Source organism: Physella acuta, unplaced genomic scaffold (assembly GCF_028476545.2).
Source record: "Physella acuta isolate Inbredline_101_S28 unplaced genomic scaffold, ASM2847654v3 ptg001510l, whole genome shotgun sequence".
In the NCBI taxonomy this organism is placed as follows: Eukaryota; Metazoa; Mollusca; class Gastropoda; family Physidae; genus Physella; species Physella acuta.
The window spans coordinates 24,991-47,948 of record NW_026733025.1 but is presented as its reverse complement, the minus strand read 5'-3'; the positions used below and the strand labels follow the sequence as shown (position 1 = coordinate 47,948).

The 22,958-nt window shown below is 38.0% G+C and overlaps 1 protein-coding gene across 1 annotated transcript in view; it reads left to right on the top strand.

The window, feature by feature from the left end:
- Positions 1-2,571: 2,571 nt before the first annotated feature.
- The window catches only part of LOC131928497 (uncharacterized), a 37,065-nt gene continuing 16,678 nt past the window's right edge, over positions 2,572-22,958 (top strand). The window contains exons 1-10 of the mRNA XM_059284561.1: positions 2,572-2,797; positions 2,891-3,008; positions 3,183-3,293; positions 3,918-4,088; positions 4,797-5,104; positions 5,748-5,960; positions 7,664-7,873; positions 7,958-8,075; positions 10,219-10,362; positions 11,674-11,844. Coding sequence (XP_059140544.1) covers positions 2,652-2,797; positions 2,891-3,008; positions 3,183-3,293; positions 3,918-4,088; positions 4,797-5,104; positions 5,748-5,960; positions 7,664-7,873; positions 7,958-8,075; positions 10,219-10,362; positions 11,674-11,844 — 1,710 coding nt within the window. The 5' untranslated portion in view covers positions 2,572-2,651. The remainder of the gene's footprint in view (positions 2,798-2,890; positions 3,009-3,182; positions 3,294-3,917; positions 4,089-4,796; positions 5,105-5,747; positions 5,961-7,663; positions 7,874-7,957; positions 8,076-10,218; positions 10,363-11,673; positions 11,845-22,958) is intronic.

Sequence of the window (22,958 nt, the reverse complement as noted above, 5' to 3'; positions counted from 1 at the left end):
CTTGTTTTCATAAGATGGTGTCTTAGTTGCTTGCAGTTCGATGGTAAAAGATCTAGATCAGTAGTTCTTAACCTTTTTGGAGGGGCTGAAACCACAGCTTCATAGCGCACTCACTGAACCCTTCTTATTAGGAAAAATAAAATACGATTTTTAAAATTTCAGAATATTTCACTGGTGCACAAAATGAACTGGTTATCAACATAACAAATTTCAAAGAAGAAAAAAAATAATAAATAAAACACTATTTTACACAAAACAAAAGCATAATCTATATTTTTAGAATTATCTATTCTATATATAAATTTCTCTTCTTGGAGACCATAGAAAACACCACGCATCTTAGCCACCACCCTCATCCCCACCTGTCAGGTGAGCCGTAGTTCACCCCGAATGTTTACAATCCTAGAGCCGGGTAAATGACGGCTATTAGGGGCAGATAATTTAGTATTAAACGATTTGAAAAGAAGGGAAGGTAACAATTTCTGATTGATCTTTTCTTTGTAAACGGTTGCTTTCACTGGGCGGGAGGGGGTAGTGTCGAATTCACAAATTATGAATTAGTGAAAAATAGGAATTAAATTAAATAGCGGCGTACGCTACGTCGCGGGTCAACTCGTATATAATTCTCTTCGTGGACCACGACGCAAGCCGACTATCTAAACCTCCTCCCTCCCCTCCATCGCTCTCCAGGCATGCGCAACAGACCATATCGCTACCACCCCCACCCGACCCCCACCAGCCCGCCGAGCTGTGGTTCACGCCGAATGTTTACAATCGTAGAGCCAAGTCGAATTAGCGACGGCTATTAGGGGCAGATAATTTAGCTTGTTAGACGATTGGGAACTAACAACTTCTGCTTGATCTTTTCATTGAGGTCTCTAAACTGTCGTCACGGGCGTCTGCTTTCACGGGGGATGGGGGGGGGGGGAGGGAGGGGGAGGATAATCGTCCTTCACGAGCTACTGAAAGTGTTTTAAAGCAAAATATTTTCAGTCGCAGCATTGGTGGTGTCGAATTCACAAAATATGTATTACTAAAATGTAGAAAATAAAACAATTAAATATGCGGCGTATGCTACGCCGTGGGTCGGCTCGTAATGAATAACTACCGCAAATCCGAGTGACTTCTGTTGTTACCTTTCAGATACCAGTTCAAAAATGCGCGGCTTCACCTTGCATTCAGCGAGCGTTTTGTTCTTGTATTTTCAATCTCCATGCAACTTTTAGGAAGTTGTCTTAGTTTTGCTGGTGTTAGACTAAAATTGCTTAACTTGGCATTGCTGACTCCCATCAAGTTCCGTTATACATGTGAATACATATTGTACAATTTCGTCAGGCAACTTTTTTTTTCTTGGCATAGTATGAAGATATTATTATTTTTGGAAAGAAAGGCCACATACCATCACCATAGTCACAAATCAACTACTGGGCCTCGATATAGAAACAAAAAGTATGTTCCTCAAAGCACGCATCTACGCATTCAATGCGATCGCCAATCATGTGAGTTTAGTGTGCGTCTTGACCTCCATTGAACTCCTGAGAATGATTGATTTAGAGCAACCAAATTAAGCTATTTCAAAATTTCATCTAGCATTAGAATAATTTTATAATTTTCTTACTTAAACATTTCCGTTCAGTAATTTTGCTAAACATGGACATACTAGCCGTTGATACCCGTTACACGTGAATTATCGGTCGGTCTATATATATATTTTAATGGTATACATTTTTTAGAATAATATTTTATAAAATAGTTATCGGTCAAAACGCAATGTGCTTTACTACAGATTTAACGATATTAGTGACAAAGCAAAAAAAAAAAATAGCTAAAAGTCCGACACATTTAAAAAAACAGGCTACCACTACCTATTAGAAAAAATAAAACCAAATTATATACATAATTAGTCAACACAACACCATATTAACTGTACACATTGATTAAAAGACTTAAATGACTCCGTTAAAAGCCCGGCTTTTCAATGGTATTTATGTCGTTTTTTAAAGTACGATGTATTAGTTTTGGCCGAGGAAATTGTATAAATTTCATAAATTACGTTTCGATAAGTAAATCTATAGATCTAAATCAAATTTTAATGAAATAGTTCATTTCTTCGTATTCTAAAATCGGAAGATGACGCCTTGGTTGTGTGTACTTTCCGTACTTCAAACAAATAGCATGTGACGTCATCGATTTCGGTGTTCCTTTCACAACTATAAACCCTTTTCCGGTTGCATAATTAAAACTGTTTTTATACATTCGAATATGCCTTTATTTTTTATTTTTCTTTTTTAAATAAAATTTTGTTTATACATTTAAAACATCTACCATATTATTTTCAACAAAATATCGTATCAAGTTCTCCATATATCGCTGAAGATTCTGATGTGATAGTCTGCGAAAATATTTTGCTGACAGAGAGAGAGAGAGAGAGAGAGAGAGAGAGAGAGAGAGAAGAGAGAGAGAGAAGTGCGCACATGGGCACATATTAGGATGGTTGCGTGATCACGGATTTGTTATTTAATGTATTCTGCGTAGGAATATTTTGAAGAAAAGACTTTTTTTTCCACAGCCCAGTAGAACATATAAAAATTGTATCATGGAATATAGCAGGTCTAGACGCTTTTATTTCGGCCGAGTTTATATCCCGCTTTATGAATTTAGACCATGATGATGAGGAGGAGGAGGAGGATGATGACGATGATGAAGACGACGATGAGGAGGAGGAGGATGAATCTGATGATGATTATGGAGTTGACCTGACCCGAAGGACTAAAGGCGCTTGTCAAATATTGTTACGGTAACAACAAACACGTCTATTATCCTAATGGTCAATGCTATAGTTTTTAACAAGTTGTAACTGGTGAAGATGACAGCTAATATTTCTGTTTAGACAAAACCCGGATGTGATCTTACTGCAAGAGGTGGTCGATCATAGCCTGGATATCTTAAGGAGAGAGATGACTAATTATGAAATATTTGTGGGCAGTGGAGAACACATTGGTATAACTGTAAGTAGTGTATGGTGTTTATATTAACGTAAGTATGCTATGGGTTACCATTAGTTACCCGCTCCAGGGCTTTTGTCTCGCTATACTGGTCAACATTTATCATTTAGGCTGGCTACTACACGGCTAAACTGGTCAACATTTATCATTTAGACTGACCATACTATTATCTTTTAGGCTAGCTACTACACTGCTATACTAGTCAACAAGAACACTGTTGAGGTCCACACACCAGGTGTCGTCTTATTCCCGACTACTCGCATGAAGAGAAATCTTTTGTACTTTAAGGTAACTTTACATCCTCATTTAATTTTGCCGCGTTTGGTTTTAGCACTTAAATCTTAAAGTGAAACAACCATTTGTCTTAATTTAGTATATATCAATGGCAAAAATAAGAGGTCTCATGGTCAAATTCCAGATGTCCACGAATGGGACAGCGTTGTCAGAATGCAACAAATTAACCCGAAAGTCTTGGGTCTGTATCCCGAGCTCGAGTCTGTAGAATGTCCCTGAGTCTACCCAGCTCTGATGAGTACCTGACTAATGCTAGTGAACGTAACCGTGGCTGGGCGTATTGTTGCGCTCACTATCTCTTATACATGCCAAGAGGCGTAGCGACCCTTCCCGGCGCCCGGGGACAAACTTTTCGATTTGCCCCCCCCCCTCTCAAACTTTCGATTTGCCCCCCTCAACCTTTCAATTTATTTTTCCAACCCATTTTGGCGCCCCCTAAGATCTGCGCCCGGGGACATATGCCTCCCCCGCCCCCCCCCCCTAGCTACGCTACTGTACATGCCAGGGTCACAGAAAAAGGTGGACTCTACTTCATCTGACCTAGAATCCAAAAAGTAACCTTTTTATTACATGAAAAGGTCGGGCGTGTAGAAATAACCCTCTAATGCCTGTATTCAGGGCAGAGTCCGGGGTGTTCCCATGACAGTGATGACGAGTCACATGGAGAGTCTGCTCGACAGAAGTGAAGAAAGAATGAACCAAATTAGAATCGCCTTCCGTGAGATGACCAACACGGCGCCTGATGAGACGGTGGTGTTTGGTGGGGACCTTAATGTCAGGGATTGGGAAGTAAGTGATCCTAATAGTCTTAAATAGTGTGGATTAAGTAGTAGGGACCTAAATGTCAGGGATTGGAAAGTAATTCACCTAATAGTCGTATGTTGTTCAGACCCTATCATCAGGGATTGGAAACTAAGTGATCCAATCGACTTAAGTAGTAAGAGACCTTAATGTCAGGCATTGGGTAGTGTAACAACAGGAATATTGTTGATAGGATGATACTGTTGTTATTGTGGGTTCGTTCATCAACGAATGACAAACAGTGCTTTGTAAATTCAAACTTTATTTACATAGATCCATCAGAAATAAATCCAATAATCCATAGTAGAAAAATGACTATTACATTATAGTCTAGAACAAACTGACGTGGTGATATCTTACATCTTACTACATAGTCACAGGCAAGCACCCTTCGTTCACTTTGCGCTCCACCTTTTATACACAACTTTCTCTCCCCTTACGTCAATGAGCGATCTCACAAAAGCATGGAAAAATACATGACCCAATAATACAGTCTATGACAGGTAGTAACTGACCTCATAGTCTTAAGTAGTGGGGATCTTAAAGTTAGGTAATGGGAAGAAAATAGTCGTCTACGTCAGGCAATAAAAACATACTTTTTATTTTAATAAACAGGGTGGGTGGTAACCAATTTTAAACAATTGAGGCAAATGGAGTTGACTATTCATTAACTTAGTGTTTGACTGTTACTGACAGATTGGAGGTGATACCAGTGTCCCTCCAGGAGTTCTTGACCTCTGGGAGGCTACTGGCAGCAGACCGGAAACACAATACTCTTGGGATTTAACAATCAACGACAACATCCGGTTTCCAACTGGTAATCAGCCTCGTAGACGATTTGACCGGATGTACGTCAGACACAGCGCCACCCCTGCACTAGAGCCGTTGTATTTCAGGTTTATCGGCACCAACCGGCTGCCATCTTGTCAGAGATTTGCCAGTGACCACTGGGGTCTGTTGGCCAGCTTTAGAGTTCTACGACACGGATCAGCTGCCCCGTGGAGGTAGAATTTGGAAAAACGAAACAATTTATATTATAATATCTACTCATAAAATTGTGTTTTTGATATAGCTTTTTATTTACATTCTTATAAAGACATGTGGGTTAGTCATGATGCGTGAGTAACATTCGTGCATGTACTGAACGAAACTAACCGAAAAAAAATCAAATAAAAAATAACAGATACTAGAATTCAATACTACACCAGTCTTCGTACAATTTTAATGTGAAAATATTTCGTTATTTCTGAATCGACCAGAGGTAAATGAATTATTTTAAAATATGAATGTTAAAAGTTGACAATTATTTTTAAAGATTAATTTAATTTAAATAAATTATGTACCTTGATGAAGTTAAATCCACTGCAAAGAAGTTTTTCTAAAAAACATTTTCACTAGATAGATGAAGCGAAGGGGATGGGCGTTTCGTTGCTTGCTTCCATTTAGTTTCCATTCATTGCATATTGTTTTGACCATTTGATTTTGCGACTGCTTCGTGATGTAATTGCATTTAATATTCAATCAGAGATCAAATGTAATTTCAAGTATTTGGAGAAATAAAGTTAATTGGTAAAAGTAAAAAAATAATTTAAAAATGCGTTTTAAAAACCTAAACATGAAATTGACTAGGCCTTACTTTGGTTACAGGCTTACACAAGATGGTGGTCAGGCTAGTCCAAGCGGTCAACAGGAGGGTGGTCAGGCTAGGCCGTTTGTTGTTTCCATAGGTCAAGTTGGACATGCTGGTATTTCCGTAAGTCCACAAGAGGATGGTCCGACTAGTTCCAGAGATCAACAGGAGAGTGGTCAGGCTGGACCCAGAGGTCAGCTTGATGCCGGGGTTCCAGCTCAGATACATGAGTAGGTTTGAGTAGATTTTAGAATATACAGGAGTAGGTTTGAGTAGATTTTAGAATATACAGGAGTAGGTTTAAGTAGATTTTAGAATATACAGGAGTAGGTATGAATAGATTTTAGAATATACAGGGGTAGGTTTGAGTAGATTTTAAAATATACAGGAGTAGGTTTGAGTAGATTTTAGAATATACAGGGGTAGGTTTGAGTAGATTTTAGAATATACTGGGGTAGGTTTGAGTAGATTTTAGAATATACAGGAGTAGGTTTAAGTAGATTTTAGAATATACAGGGGTAGGTTTGAGTAGATTTTAGAATATACAGGGGTAGGTTTAAGTAGATTTTAGAATATACAGGAGTAGGTATGAATAGATTTTAGAATATACAGGGGTAGGTTTGAGTAGATTTTAAAATATACAGGAGTAGGTTTGAGTAGATTTTAGAATATACAGGGGTAGGTTTGAGTAGATTTTAGAATATACTGGGGTAGGTTTGAGTAGATTTTAGAATATACAGGAGTAGGTTTAAGTAGATTTTAGAATATACAGGGGTAGGTTTGAGTAGATTTTAGAATATACAGGGGTAGGTTTAAGTAGATTTTAGAATATACAGGAGTAGGTATGAATAGATTTTAGAATATACAGGGGTAGGTTTGAGTAGATTTTAAAATATACAGGAGTAGGTTTGAGTAGATTTTAGAATATACAGGGGTAGGTTTGAGTAGATTTTAGAATATACTGGGGTAGGTTTGAGTAGATTTTAGAATATACAGGAGTAGGTTTAAGTAGATTTTAGAATATACAGGGGTAGGTTTGAGTAGATTTTAGAATATACAGGGGTAGGTTTGAGTAGATTTTAGAATATACAGGGGTAGGTTTGAGTAGATTTTAGAATATACAGGAGTAGGTTTAAGTAGATTTTAGCATATACAGATGTAGGTTTAAGTAGATTTTAGAATATATAGGGGTAGGTTTGAGTAGATTTTAGAATATACAGGAGTAGGTTTGAGTAGATTTTAGAATATACAGGGGTAGGTTTGAGTAGATTTTAGAATATACAGGAGTAGGTTTGAGTAGATTTTAAAATAAACAGGGGTAGGTTTGAGTAGATTTTAGAATATACAGGAGTAGGTTTGAGTAGATTTTAAAATAAACAGGGGTAGGTTTGAGTAGATTTTAGAATATACAGGAGTAGGTTTGAGTAGATTTTAAAATAAACAGGGGTAGGTTTGAGTAGATTTTAAAATATACCGGAGCAGGTTTCAGTAGATTTTAAAATATACAGGAGTAGATTTGAGTAGATTTTAGAATATACAGGAGTAGGTTTGAGTAGATTTTAGAGTATGCAGGAGTAGGTTTGAGTAGATTTTAGAATATACAGGAGTAGGTTTAAGTAGGTTTTAGAGTATAGAGGAGTAGGTTTGCGTAGATTTTAGAATATGTGTGTGTCCATAAGGTGGTGTCAGACCTACATGCTGTTCTATGGAAACAAAAAAATAATTCCCCATTAAAAGGTAACCTGGTATTAGAATAAATATTTCACTGATACTATTAGTTCAGTAAACTGTGACCCTTGAGTGCATGAACACAGGTTATTGTGTATGATCCGTTATTTACTTATCCTGTGTCGAAATATTGGGGGGGGGGGGAGGGGGGGAATTTCCTACCCAAACATTTCATTACTCATTTCTTTGGGGTTTTTTTTCACAGTCGTTCAGAGCAGATACAAATTGCATCATGGAACATAGCAGGTCTAGACGATTGTATGTCGTCCGATTCCAGTTTAAGTGATGGTAGCGATGATGACGACGATGAGAGTGATGATAGTAACGAAGATGAGGATGACGATGATGAATCTGATGATGATTATGAAGATGATCTAACCCTACGAACTAAAGGAGCTTGTCAGATACTGTTACGGTTAGAATAACTAGTTACATAGTTACATAGTTTATAAAACGTTGCTATTGGCAACTATGACTTACAATAAATATATTTGTGTAGAACTAACCCGGATGTGATCTTGCTACAAGAGGTGATTGATCAAAGTCTGGACATCCTAAGGAAAGAGATGACCAATTATGAAATATTTGTGGGCACTGGAGAGCATGTTGGTATAACTGTAAGTAGTGTATGGTTTTGGTTTAAATATAAGTATTTTATTGTGTTGGTGTAACAGTAATTGTTGCACCATTTTTGGAGAAAATGTATGTATGGTATTGTTGTGGTGAAAATGTAAGTAACGAAATATTCAGGTGAATCTTGAGGTGAAAAGGGAAGTTTTGTAATTTTTTTTAGTGAAAATGTATGTATGGTGTGGTAATGGTGGAATTAAAAAACTGGGAAATATTTAAGCAAGCCACTATCGAAGTCTGCGAAGAGGCTCTAGGAAGAAAAGCGCCCAACAGGAAGCCCGGGATCACAGAAGATACATGGTAGAACGTAGAAGAAAGAAAGAGCATAAAGAGCGAACTAAATCAAGTTAAACACGACAGCAGAAACAAGCAGCAGCCTCTCGAAACAGGTGAAAAGGAAACTAAGAAATAACAAGAGATTGTTTATAAAAGAAGTGGAAGAGTAGGCCGAAACAGCTGCCAGTAAGGGAGATCTCAAGACACTCTATGCAACAACCAGAGGAAAACCAATCCCAACAGGCCGGTGAGGAACAAAAATGGTAAACTTCTAACGTCAATTGAAGAACAATTGGAACGATGGAGAAAGCACTTCCATGAAATACTAAACGGCCCAGCACCTCAAGATCCACCAGACCTGGAGCCAGGGGAACCCCTTAACATCAATATCGGGGAAATCACCAGACATGAATTTCTCAACGTCTTAAATATGTGAAGAGCAGCAAGGCATCAGGACCAGATAATATCCCAGCAGAGGCATTAAAGCAAGGTGGAGAAGAAGTAGTAAATCGACTTCATAAATTACTTAACGTAGTCTGGAACACAGGACGGATCCCAACCGACTAAAAGAGGGGAATTCTTGTGAAGTTTCCAAAGAACGGTGACTTATCCTAGTGTGGAAAATGGAGGGGTATTACCTTGTTGTCCATCCTAAGTAAAGTCCTTACCAGAGACATTTTGGAGAGAACGGATGAGTCAATTGACCTTAAGCTAAGAGAGGAACAAGCAGGATTCAGGAAGGAAAGATCTTGTACAGATCAGATAGCCACTCTTAGAATCATTGTAGAACAGACGATAGTATGGCAAGCCACACTTTACATCTGCTTTGTTGACTTTGAGAAGGCCTTTGATAGTGTGGATAGGCAAACAATATGGAATCTGTTGAGACACTATGGTGTACCCGCTCAGTTAGAGGAAATAATTCAGCAAATTTACAAAAGAAAAGACAAGTAATAAGAATAAAGAATAACTAGGAGACCCCAGTAACAATAGACGAAAGAATAGCAAATGATGTGGAAGAGTTCATCTACCTTGGCAGTAAGATCAGCAAAAACGTGATTCAAAGAGGAGGACATACGTGCTAGAATTGATAGAGCCCGCTGCGCTTTGACAGTTCTGCGACCCATTTGGAAAAATTCTGCCATCTCCAACACATCAAAAATTAGGATGCTAAATTTAAATGTCAATGCAGTTTTGCTATATGGATCAGAGGCATGGGAGAGTCTCCAAGGCAAGCACAGAGAAGATACAGACCTTCATGAACAAATGTCTTAGATTTTGAAATTGGGGTAGCCGGACAAAGTGCCGAATATAGAATTATATAGACAGACAAAGCAGGAGCCTATGATAGTACAAATAAGAAGGAGGAAGTGGCGCTGGGTGGGGCACACACTGCGAAAGGCTCGCCCAAATATGACACGCCAGGCACTTGAGTAGAACCCCCAGGGGAAGCGGAAAAGAGCGCGCCCAAGACAGACCTGGAGGCGGAGTCTTCTCGAAGAACTGAAGCCAACAGGGATGTCTAGGGAGTTTGCAAAATTAATAACAGGGGATCGCACTAAACGGAAGGATATGGTGGAGGCCCTATGTTCCACAATGAGCAAAGAGGACTAGTGAAGTCAATGGTTAGATGTAAATGTAGGTATGGTACTCCAGTCGTATAAACATATACACATTCAATGATTTTTAAATTATTGTAAGAGTGCTGCTGTTTTATTAACAGCATATGTACATAGTAAGTATTGTTTTTGTATTAAATGTTTGTATATTATTCTTTACAATAAAGGTTGCTTCGTAACTAACATAAGCTTTTTCCGACTTGAAGATTCTATTCCAAATAATTGTTCTGCTTAGATGGTAGGAATCCACTTTCCTCCAACAATACCGAGTGGCTACTACACAGCTATACTGGTCAATAAGGAAACAGTAGAAGTCCACATGCCGGGTGTAGTTGTATTCCCTACTAGTACCCAAAGGAGAAATCTGCTGTACTTTAAGGTAACTATACACATTCGCATGTTTTCATTTTTAGCATACATTAGCATTATCAATTCTACTTATTAGAAAAGTTTAATTTTTACAAACAAAATTAATAGACTGAACAACCAAGTGTCTCTATTCAATGTATACCCAAGCCCGTAACGATTCTGCCAGAGTACTATTCAAGTTGTTTTATTATCATCATCATCATTTTTCTCTGTAGCCCCTGGGGAGCAGAGGGCTACAGTTACCCTTTTCCAGCGGACTCGGTTTTGAGCAGCTCCCTTTATCTGTGCCAACGTGGGCCCAGCGGTCTTTGCCTCTTCCTCAACCGTTCTTTTCCACGATCACTTAGACCGACCCACTTTCCTTTGTTCCTGGGGATTCCAGTCCACAACATTTTTTGCAATATTTCCTTCTTAAAGTGCGACCAATCCATCCCCATTTACGGGCCTTTATATCCTTCTCTATTGGCTGCTGTTTTGTATTTTGCCAAAGGTCTTTGTTTGATATTTTGTCTGGCCATCTTATTTTAGGTGTATGTCGTAAGCATTTATTTGTAAACGACTGTAGCCTATCTGTATTTGCCTTTGTAACCCTCCAAGTCTCCGAGCCATAGAGCAATACTGTCTTGACGTTTGTATCGAAAAATTTTATCTTGCTCCTGAGTGACAGGGCTGTGCACTCCCATATCGGGCGCAGAGAGTTAAAGGCACATCTAGCCTTGTTTATACGACATTTTAATGTCTCGTCTGTTCCCCCGTCCTTATTGATATCACTTCCCAGATACGTGAATATTTATGAATGTTTCTCGTATATCTCCTCCATTCCGCAGGTCCTGGCTGTTATTGATTCTAATTACCTCTTAATTTCATTGAATTTTAGTCCAACTTTGGAGGCTTCTTCGGATAGCCGATTTAGTTTGGCTTGTGTATGTTGGTGCTTATGAGATAGTAGGCAGATGTCATCGGCAAAATCGAGATCTTCCAGTCTTTTGGTGAAAATCCACTAGATTCTTGTCATTTTTTGTAGTTTGCAGCATGCTCCAATTGATAACCATAAAGAATATCATTGGCGATAGCATACATCCCTGTATTACTCCCGTCTTCACTGTGAAGGGTTTTGTTTGTTTTCCTATATGTATTACCTGACAGGAGGAGATATTAATTTTAAACATGTGTCATTGCATGAAGAGCTCGGGGATGTAGCAATGACTCTCAGATATCTGCATTGAGGGAAACGTTCGGTGTGTGAAAATAACTGTCAAATATCTGTAATTCAGGGCAGTGCTCAGAGGTGTAGAAATAACCCTCTCACGTCTGTATTCAGGGCAGAGTCCGGGGTGTCCCCATGACAGTGATGACCAGTCACATGGAGAGTCAGCTCCCCTGCAGTGATGAGAGAAAGTACCAAATTAGAACCGCCTTCCGTGAGATGACCAACACGGCGCCTGATGAGACGGTTGTGTTTGGTGGGGACCTTAATGTCAGGGATTGGGAAGTAAGTGATCCTAAATGTCAGGGATTGGGAAGTAAGTGATCCTAATAGTCTTATTTAGTGGGGACCTGAAATGGGAATTAATGTGAGCCGGTGAATGGTTTATTTGTTTTATTATTAAATTTTTATTGTGTGCGGATCTGTGTGCGAACGTTTAACTGAACAGCGGCTACGGGACTTCCGGCAGAGCTGTGTATAAGGCCGAGTGATTGCTAGGGTCGTTGCTTTTTTTTCACCCGAGTCTAGAGTGTAGTAGGTCGTGTCTGAGGTTGCATTTACAACTTGGCAGGGTGTTGTGAATGCTTGGTTGTTTATTAAGTGTTGGTTTGATTAGTAGTATATTTGCTTAGTGTTTGATTTTGTTTAGTCTGTTTAGTTTTGCCGTTTTTATTTATATTATTTAGAGTTTGCATCATCTTTTAACGTTGGTTCTAATTTTTAATTAATAAGTTGTATAACCTGTTAGCTTTTTACTTTCTCGTATACGAAGTATAGAGGAAGTTTTTGTAATCGTGCAAAAAATCCAACTCGGGTTTTCACAAATCTCGACGTTTTACACCTCCCTTAGTTGGAAAAACTTTGCATTATATATATATATATATATATATATATATATATATATATATATATATATATATATATATATATATATATATGGACTTGGACTCAAAATTTGCTGGACTGCTACTTTCAGATCGGAGGAGATACCACCGTCCCCCCTGAAGTCGTTGACCTCTGGGAGGCTACAGGCAGCAGACCGGAAACTAAATACACCTGGGACCTAAGGTACAACGACAACATCCGGTTTCCATCAGGCAACCAGCCCCGCAAACGGTTTGACCGGATGTACATCAGACACAGCGCCACCCCGGCCGTAGAGCCGTTGACTTTCAGGTTTATCGGCACCAACCGGCTGCCATCTTGTCATAGATTTATCAGTGACCACTGGGGTCTGTTGGCCAGTTTTAGAGTTCTACGACACGGAGCAGCTGTCTCGTGGAGGTAGACCTGAGAAATTTAATCATATTTTTTAATTGTGTCTATTTAGAACATTTTGTATTTGGTTTACTTTCTTATTGAACTTAACAGAATGAAAAAGCAAACAAAAAAAACAAAATACTGGCAGTCAATATTGCACCACTATCTTCATATTAAAGTAACATGTAAATATTTATGTGATTTCTGAATTGATAAGAGGTTTATAATAATTGGATTTTAATATATAGGGGCGATATATATATATATATATATATAAAGAAAATTGATAATTTTTTTTTTTCAAAAATCTTTGATGTGATTAAATCAAACATCTTTATGAAGTTTGATCATAGAGGACATTGCAAAAAAAATGATCTAATTATGATTGTTTGAAATTTCATCCACCTATCTGTAACGATACTCAATGTCAATTTAAAAACCGGAAATAGAATGAAGTACCACTTTATCGGAGGTCACTCAAATAATGAGAGTAAACAAAATATACTTTCTTAAACTTATAAATGGAATTGTGCCTATCCAAATGAACTGGTGCTCAAGTTTTATTGATAAAATGCACACAGAAAGACAGACAGGTTTGCAAAATAAGTGTTTTCCGTTAACGGAAGAGTGTATAACGCCAAAGTTTGTCAAAGACATGATAAAGATTTTTGCACGATTACGATAGACCCTTTATATTCCGTATACGATAATGTCGATAGATTTAAACCGGCGAAAATTGCCAAAATATCTGATAATTATTCAGCACGATTACAATGCTTCCTCTATACTAATATTATACCAAAAAGTAAAAACAACCAACTATCGAATTGACTAGACTTTTGTTTCGTTTCAGGAGTTTACATGATAATGGTCAGGCTAGTCAACAGGATGGTCAGGCTAGTTCTAGAGGTCAACTGGATGGTCAGGATAGTTCTAGAGGTCAACTGGATGGTCAGGATAGTTCTAGAGGTCAAGTGGATGGTCAGGCTAGTTCTAAAGGTCAACTGGATGGTCAGGCTAGTTCTAGAGGTCAACTGGATGGTCAGGCTAGTTCTAGAGGTCAACTGGATGGTCAGGCTAGTTCTAAAGGTCAACTGGATGGTCAGGCTAGTTCTAGAGGTCAACTGGATGGTCAGGCTAGTTCTAGAGGTCAACTGGATGGTGGTCAGACTAGTTCCAGCGGTCAACTGGATGGTCAGGATAGTTCTGGAGGTCAACTGGATGGTCAGGATAGTTCTAGAGGTCAACTGGATGATCAGACTAGTTCCAGCGATCAACTGGATGGTCAGGCTAGTTCTAGAGGTCAACTGGATGGTCAGGATAGTTCTAGAGGTCAACTGGATGATGGTCAGGCTAGTTCTAGAGGTCAACTGGATGGTCAGGCTAGCTCTAGAGGTCAACTGGATGATGGTCAGGATAGTTCTAGAGGTCAAGTGGATGATCAGGCTAGCTCTAGAGGTCAACTGGATGATGGTCAGGCTAGTTCTAGATGTCAAGTGGATGGTCAGGCTAGTCCTAGAGTTCAACAATATGATGGTCAGGCTAGATCTAGAGGTCAACTGGATGGTCAGGATAGTTCTAGAGGTCAAGTGGATGGTCAGGCTAGTCCCAGAGGTCAACACGATGGTCAGACTAGTTCTAGAGGTCCACTGGGTGATCAGCAGAATACTAGTCAGACTAGACAATTTTTAGTTTCCATAGCTCAACCAGACGTTCCACCCCAACCAGAGATACAGGAGTAAGTACGATAACAATGTTTTCTTCAGAAGCCCTTCCAGCCCCCCAAAAAAATGTAAACAATCAAGTCAGCTTATGAGCTGGTGTTTTTTTAGTGCGCTGGCGAGTTATGTATGTGTAAAGTGTGCGTGCGCGTGTAAGTATGTAAGGATATGTGTGAGTGTGTGTGTTTTTGTGTACGTGTATTTGCGTGTGGTATGTGCGTGCGTGTGTGTGTTTGGAATCATTCTTATAACACCCCATCCAATGACAAATACTTGTCTATGACACTGGTTTACGGTAAATTGTCTCAGATAATTCGATTTTTTTATGTAAACATGATACTCTGTCGTTCGTTTTATTTGTTTGTTTGTTTTTTTTTAAATTCCTTTTACAGGGAAGAAGGGGATATAAAAATTGTATCATGGAATATAGCTGGACTGGAGTCTCTTCGCATGACCGACTCTTCGCAGGCTGAAAGCGATGATAAAGATAAGGATGAGGAAGAAGATGAGGAGAAAGAGGAGAAGGAAGACGATCTGACCTTACGAACTAAAGGCGCATGTCAAATATTACTACAGTAAAAAAATTATTCCACCCCCCCCCCCCTCCCCTACAACTTCAATGAAGTATATTTAAAGGCGTCGCCTTTCAATTTAATCATACTCAATTATTTATATTTATGTAGGAAAAATTGGGAGGTGTAAGCCCCCCCCCCCCCCAAAAAAAATGTACCCCCCTTAACTTTGCCACAATTATTTACTAAACTTATTATTAGGGAAAGTAAAGGCGGCTGGGCATAGTGCTGACCACACTGTCTCTTCATATGCCGAGGTCACAGAAACAAGTGAACTCTACTTCACTTGCCCCATAGACCGTCAGGTTTGAAAAGGAAACTTTACTTTACTTTTTACTTATTCTTCTTAAGTAGCCTTTGTGACATTTTTGTCACATTCACTGTGCTCACTGTCTTTATTATTGCTATATTTAGAAATAACCCGGATGTGATCATGCTACAAGAGGTGAAGGACCATAGTCTGGAGATCTTAAGGAGCGAGATGACCAACTATGAAATATTTGCCGCCAATAGAGAGGTCCTTGATATCGCTGTAAGTATTGTATGGTTCTGATGCAAGTGTAAAATTAGTGCCTTATTGTTTTGTTATATAAGTATGGTATTGTTTTTTTTTATATAAATGTGAGAATTATATTGCTTGCGTTTAACTGTAAGTATGTTATCGTTATGGTATTCGGTAAGTATTTTTCCAATCTCTCCTATTCACCTCTTTTGTCCTGACCTTTTCTCTCCAATGAAGAGATTGTTACAAACTCCATGAAGCGATAATCCAATCTCTCAGATACAGCATCCCCATCACAGTAAATCTCCTAATACATATTACAGCGGCGATGGTTGCGTGAAGTATCACTCACTCACTTGATTTATTCCTTTGTGGGGGAGCAAAGGGCTACAGTCGTACCTCTCCATTGGACTCGGGGTTGAGCGTCTCTCTTTATTTGAGCCCACGTCATCCCGGCAGCCCTTGCCTCATCTTCTATTGTCCTCCTACAGGATTTCCTTGGGCGGCCTAATTTCCTGAAGAAAATATACAGAACTACAAAATGGAGCACACCGTGAAAATTATAGAATGTTTCATTAAATGTAATTAAAATAAATGTGATTGCAAAAAACATTTTACACGGCGTTTACACTTTGCGACATGTATACCACATTGGAGGAAAAAACGCAAATAATAAGCACACATGTTACATGGGGGGAAAAGTTTTCATATAACATGAGGTTGTTCTTTTCCCTAGTATAGTATACATGTTGCAAGTATTAATACGGTTTTAATTTTGTCTTTGTCGTGTTTACTAAATATTTGACAAGATTTATCATTTAGGCCCCCTACTATTGTGCTATTCCAGTCATCATATATCATTTAGGCCCCTTACTACTGTGCTATACTAGTCGACATTTATCATTTAGGCCCCCTACTATTGTGCTATTCTAGTCATCATATATTATTTAGGCCCCCTGCTATTGCGCTATAATAGTCAACCTTTATAATTTAGACCCCCTACTATTGTGCTATAGTAGTCAACATCTATCATTTAGGCCCCCTACTATTGTGCGATACTGATCAACATGGATACTGTTGAGGTCCATTCTCCGGGTGTGATTTTATTCCCTGGATCACACATGGGGAGAAATCTTCTCTACCTTAAGGTAATTATAAACATTAGCATATCTATAATTATCAAAGGAACGCTGGTGAAAATTCGCAAACTTTGTTTACTTGTTCTCACAAACAATTGCTATGCTTATATAAGAAAATACTGCATCTGGACAAATCTAACGGCGCCATTGGGTTTTTCCGACGGGCATAAAGTATTTTTTGCTACCCTTCTGGGTCGGTCTACGACCTCATAAAATATCAGGGGGACGGGGTCGTTCGGCCCAATTTTATTTCGAGGGTTTAGATTCTGACCGACAGTTTTTCCAAACGATCTAGTCATTTACCGAGGTGCATTTAAAACATTAGCCAAAAGTACAGAGTGTAAAGACCCTAAAATCTTTGTTGAAATGATCCATTTTTTTCACATAAATTACAATCATTATATAGGAAAATACGACTGGTCAGTTTTGTCAGCATTACTGATTTTTCCCAGATATGGCGAGTTTTTTCTGACATCCATAGGTGTATTTCCACGACCTCACAAAATATCAAGGGGGTCGTTCGGCAAAAGTTTTTTTCGATATATAGCTCAAATATGGAGAATTTCATTGGTGGTCACTTTTTAGCCCTCGCCGTGCGAGTAGAAGCTGACCGGTAGTTTTTTTCATATGGCCCTTTCATTTACCCATTTACCCAAGTCTTTGGAAAACAATAAGCCAGATGTACGTAGCCAAAGTACCCTAAACATTGTTTTGCAAATATGTATTTTTTTTTACCAAATTAACAATGATTATATAGGGAAATTCGGATCGGTCACTTCTAAAGGCCTTCCGGGGTTTTCCCAAAGATATCATAGTTGATTTTTTTTTTTGTTACCCATGAAGGTCGTTTTACGACCTCTGGAGTTATGAAGGGGTTCCTACGTGAGAATGGTTTTTCCCTGCCAAATATGAAGCGCCTGCGGCACCGGGAAGTGCCCGATCCGGCATTCGACCACTTTGTTATATACATATATATATAATATATATATATATATATATATATATATATATATATATATATATATATATATATATATATATATATATATATATATATATATATAATCATCTCTGTATTTCTTGTGCAGTAATGACAAACCAGTGTCTATATTCTTGGGTATGATTTATTATATTGTATTTAGCATGATATTGTATAAAAGCAGAGTACTTGGCCAACGGAAGGACTGTGTGAGCGACTAGTCATGTTTTTCCATGCTTTTTGTGAGATCGCTCACTGACGTTAGGGGAGAGAATGAAGGACATAAAAGAGTGTAAGGTGGACTAAGTGTGCCGGTATAGTGACTGCATAGTGCCTGTATAGAAGAATGTTGTATACTGTCACCACGTCACTCTGTCTCTGGATTATATTTTGTTTGCTGTTATTTCACTATGGATTGTCATTACTACTTCCTATGGATTTATTTTATTAATGTGAATAAAATTTGTAAGTTGAAAGAACTGGCGTTCGTATTTATTGAAGAACTCACAATAACACCGTATTGTCTCATCTACAAATACGAATTGCTACATATAGTCATGTCTAACACATGTCTGTATTCAGGGTAGAGTTCGGGGTGTGCTAATGACATTAATGACAAGTCACCTAGAGAGCATGGCTGAAAGTTTCGCAGAACGAGGTAATCAACTGGCAAAAGTCTTTCAAGAAATGGTTGAGGCAGCGCCTGGTCAGACTGTCTTGTTTGGAGGGGACCTAAATGTCCATGATTGGGAGGTAAGTGACCTAATATGTGTAAGATAAGGACCTAAATATCAGTGATTGGGAGGTTAAATGACTTTATAGGTGTGGGATAAGAACCTAAATATCAATAATTGGGAGGTAAGTGACCTATTGGATATGTGGTAATGACCTCAATGTCCATGATTTGAAGATAGGTGACCTCATAGATGTGGGGTAATGTCAGTGATAGGCGGGGGGGGGGGGGGGTAAGTGACCTAGTATGGTGGGGACCTTATTTAATGTAAGTGATTAAGATAGTTATAATTCTATGAGATATATTTATGTAAAAGATTTAAAACAATAATTATGTAATCATATTATTTCACTGCTTTATTTAAAGGTGGGTGGTGGAAACCCCATCCCCCCTGGAATCCATGACCTCTGGGAGGTCACTGGCCGCAGACCGGAAACACGGTTCACCTGGGACCTAACGATCAACGATATCATACGGTTTCCACCAGGCAACCAGCCCCGTAAACGGTTTGACCGGATGTACATCAGACACAGCGCCACCCCGGCCGTAGAACCGTTGAATTTCAGGTTTATCGGCACCAACCGGCTGCCATCTTGTCATAGATTTGTCAGTGACCACTGGGGTCTGTTGGCCAGCTTTAGAGTTAAACAACACGGAGCAGCCTGCTCAAAGAGTTAATGTAATTCCTGTTCTTGTATCCAGTCTTTGGTAAACTGATAGACTTCAGTGTGGAGTATTTCAAACACGGAGTCAAGCGTTTTCTTATCATTGCCACCATAATTGTCAGCACCAAACACGTTATCGTCGTCATTATCATCGTTCCCGTCACCTACTGCTGGGGTATGGGTCTAAACCTACATCTCTGCTTGGTTATTTGTCATGGACTATCATCTCCAAACAACAACAGCATTTCAGAGTGTGAAGAAGGCAGCATATTACTTTTAGGTTGTTCAGTCTTTGTGTATTAGTGTAGTTCAAATGGCGAGCTATCTACTGACGTTTTGTAAACGACAATTAGTCTGTTTGACCCCAACATCTGCCTGACTTAGTAACTAGGAATTACGTCACAACCATTAAACACGTCTGGGACTGTGACGTTAACTAGTCCTTTTTTTTCTCCGCTTGACCAATTATCCATGCCAGTTTTTAAAGACCTCTTCATAAATTACTTTTTTATATTGTTATGTGAACAATAATATATTTGTTTTTACTTTCTCGTATAAACAGAGTATAGAGAAAGTATTGTAATCGTGCAAAAACATTTTTTGCAAATCTCAACTCCCTGAGTCGGAAAAGCATAATTTTGCAATCTTTTCCGTATGTCTGTGTGTGTGTTGATGAAAATTTCATACATGAGTATTATATCTAACTCGTAAAGCCGTATAAATTTTTGAGCGATTTCCGATAACCAGAAGTAGTAATTTTCGCTATTTCCGATTTCTCAAAAACGCATTTGAATTTAAAAAGTACTAATAATATTCCGCAAAACTATACACATTTTGTTTTGCGTTCACTTGGTTTGCAATTCTCTTTTTTTACAAGCTTTTATTTAACTCACTTCCTCGTCAGTCGTCAGTCGTAAGTCTGTCTAGACCGAAACGCAGGAGTGAAATTCGAAAACTTCTACTTGACCGATACGATTCACACTTGGCACGTGGGTCAAGACATGAAGACAATGCAATCTGAAACTAAATTTGACTTAATTGGATGCCTAATTGAATTTTTATGAATTAATAAAAATTTGGACCGAATTAGTAGGCATGTCTAGCCAACCACACCACACGCGTCATCACCTTCAATAGCTGCGCCATCACGTAATGGCTGCGTTCAAAAACCATTGCGCGCCTACTGAACGTGATGTTCAGTAGGCGCGCAATGGTTTTTAGTCATGTAACTCTATTGTAAATAAAACATGTAAAGTACTGAAAAAATAAACCGGGAGTGATCTCCCCTAAACTTTCTCGAATATTCTTATATAAAATAACAGGGGATGGGAACTCGGGCTATAGACATGATTTTTAATCCATTTTAAATACTTAAAGTTTTAAAAATAGAATAAAATCTCGTAGACAAATTAATTGCACACCAAGTGAACGCCAAATAAAAAAGCGCATAATGGTGCGCAATATTATTATTACTTTTAAAATTTACATTAGTTTTTTGAGAAATCGGAAGTAGCGTTAAGTACTACTTCCAGTCAACGGAAATGACTCAAAATTTAATAGAAGGTAGAGAATTAGATCTTTTACTTACATATGAAATTTCATTTATCTATCTGAAATAGTACTCAAGTTATAGGCTTTTGAAAAATTCAAAGTAGGAAAAGTACCACTTCCGGTTATCGGAAATCGCTCAAAAGTTGATACGGATCTACGATTTTGATTAAATACTTATATATGAAATTTCATCAACCTAGCTGTAACGGTACTCAAGTTATCGTGTTTACACACGGACAGACACACAGACACACAGACACACAGACAGACACACAGACATACGGACAAGATTGCAAAATTATGTTTTTCCGTATCAGTGAGGTGTGAAACGTCGAGATTTGTAAAAATCTCGATTTTTTTTTTGCACGATTACAAGACTTTCTCTATACTTCGTATATACGAGAAAGTAAAAATTCATAAAAAAACGTTTTAATAACAAGCTTTTATGTACTAATGCACTAAAAAGTAGAAAATAAATTATACACTACTATTTAAATTACTATAAAGAAAAGCGTGGGTCTCTTCTCAAATATTAGTAAAGGTATCCAATAGGTACTAAAGTACTAAAGTGACCCACGCTTTTCTTTATAGTAATTTAAATAGTAGTGTATAATTTATTTTCTACCTTTTAGTGCATTAGCACATAAAAGCTTGTTATTAAAACGTTTTTATGAATTTTTTTCTATGAGATTCTATTTTAGTTTTAAAAAGTTTAAGTAATTAAAAATAGATTAAATATCATGTCTATATCTCGAGTTACCATCCCCAGTTGTTTTATATAAGAATATTCGAGAAAAATTAGAGGAGATCACTCCCGGTCTATTTAGTCTAGTTCTTATGCCACTTTAATTTTCTCCATTTAATTACTATGTATACAATTGATGTTCCTGTCTTTGAATCTGTGTAAAAACCCCAAATAAATTATTATTATTATAAATTACTATTTTAAATGTTTAAAATAATAAAATTTAAAAAAAAAGCTGTGGGAGGACTGCTATAGATATAGATGTTTGAAAGGGAAGAATGTTTGATATGATGTGTCCCTTAAATCATTATTTAATTACACATTAGCATTTTCAGGTGTTTTTTTTTTAAATAAAATTGTAATTTGAAGTTTTGTATTACATCTATGTATAAGTAAACTGTCTCAAATGAATGAAAGTAGGCTAGAGGTAAGAAAGAAGTATTATTATTGTAAATCTGTATCAGTCCTCACAAGCCGATGATGAAACTGAATACTAAAGTGAACATGCAAGGCAAACTGACGCTGTAAATTACATGTCTGAGGCGAAAAAAAAAGAATGTCTATTTGTACATTTTGCTTTGAGGAGATAAGATTTAATGTGTGCACATTCAACATATACAGCCATGTCTAGCTGGTTGTAGCATTGCTTTTGTCTTTAGTGAGAAGCGTATTTCATTGTGTCACCCCTTCCCCACCCCCTCCACTTGTCATGATCGTCAATTTGTACATAAAATATTTTTTGTTTATTAAACTCTAACAAAGCATTTCTGTTCTAATACTTTGCAATTTTTTTTACTTGGTGTCATCCCCAAAATGGTGTCACCCAGTGCGGACCGCATCCCCCGCCTTGCGACGAGTCTGCCCTACCCCTCAAACACACCCGCCTACGCCTTGTGACGCTGTTGAGCCTGTCTGGATATGTTATAGCGACTAGAGAGAGAGAGAGAGAAGGAAATGATCAACGGTCGCATTCTTTTGTAAAGTGTCCGCTCCTCTAGTCAATATTTGAACATGCAGTAGACTAGTGACGATTAAGCCTAGCCTAAAGATGTTTTTTAAAGTTGAAAACAAATAGAGCTTCCTCTATCTAAATTATCTTCCGCATTTAAATATTTTTTTAATAAGAAAAATACTTTTTTTTTCTCCAAACTGAAGCTCTTCTTCTTAAATATCACAGAACTGTTTTCTAGCGTACCCCTCTAATCTGTGTAAAGTTAAATTTAGATATCAGCACAACGAAACAGCCCCCCTTCTTTCTTCACAGCCGTGTTTTGTTATCCTTATTATCAGATACTGTAAACTTAATATTTTATAACATTCGAGTCCAAGTTTAAATGATTTATATTTTATAGTTGTTTTTTTTTACTTAATCCTTATGACATCATAGGTTCGGTTTTAAGGTAAAGGTTAGTTTTTACAAGCTTTTATTTAACTCACTTCCTCCGTCGTCAGTCTGTCGTCACACAAAATATCAAGGGGGGGGGGGGGGGTTGTTCGGCAAGAAAAAAATTCAAATAAGGAGATTTTCACTC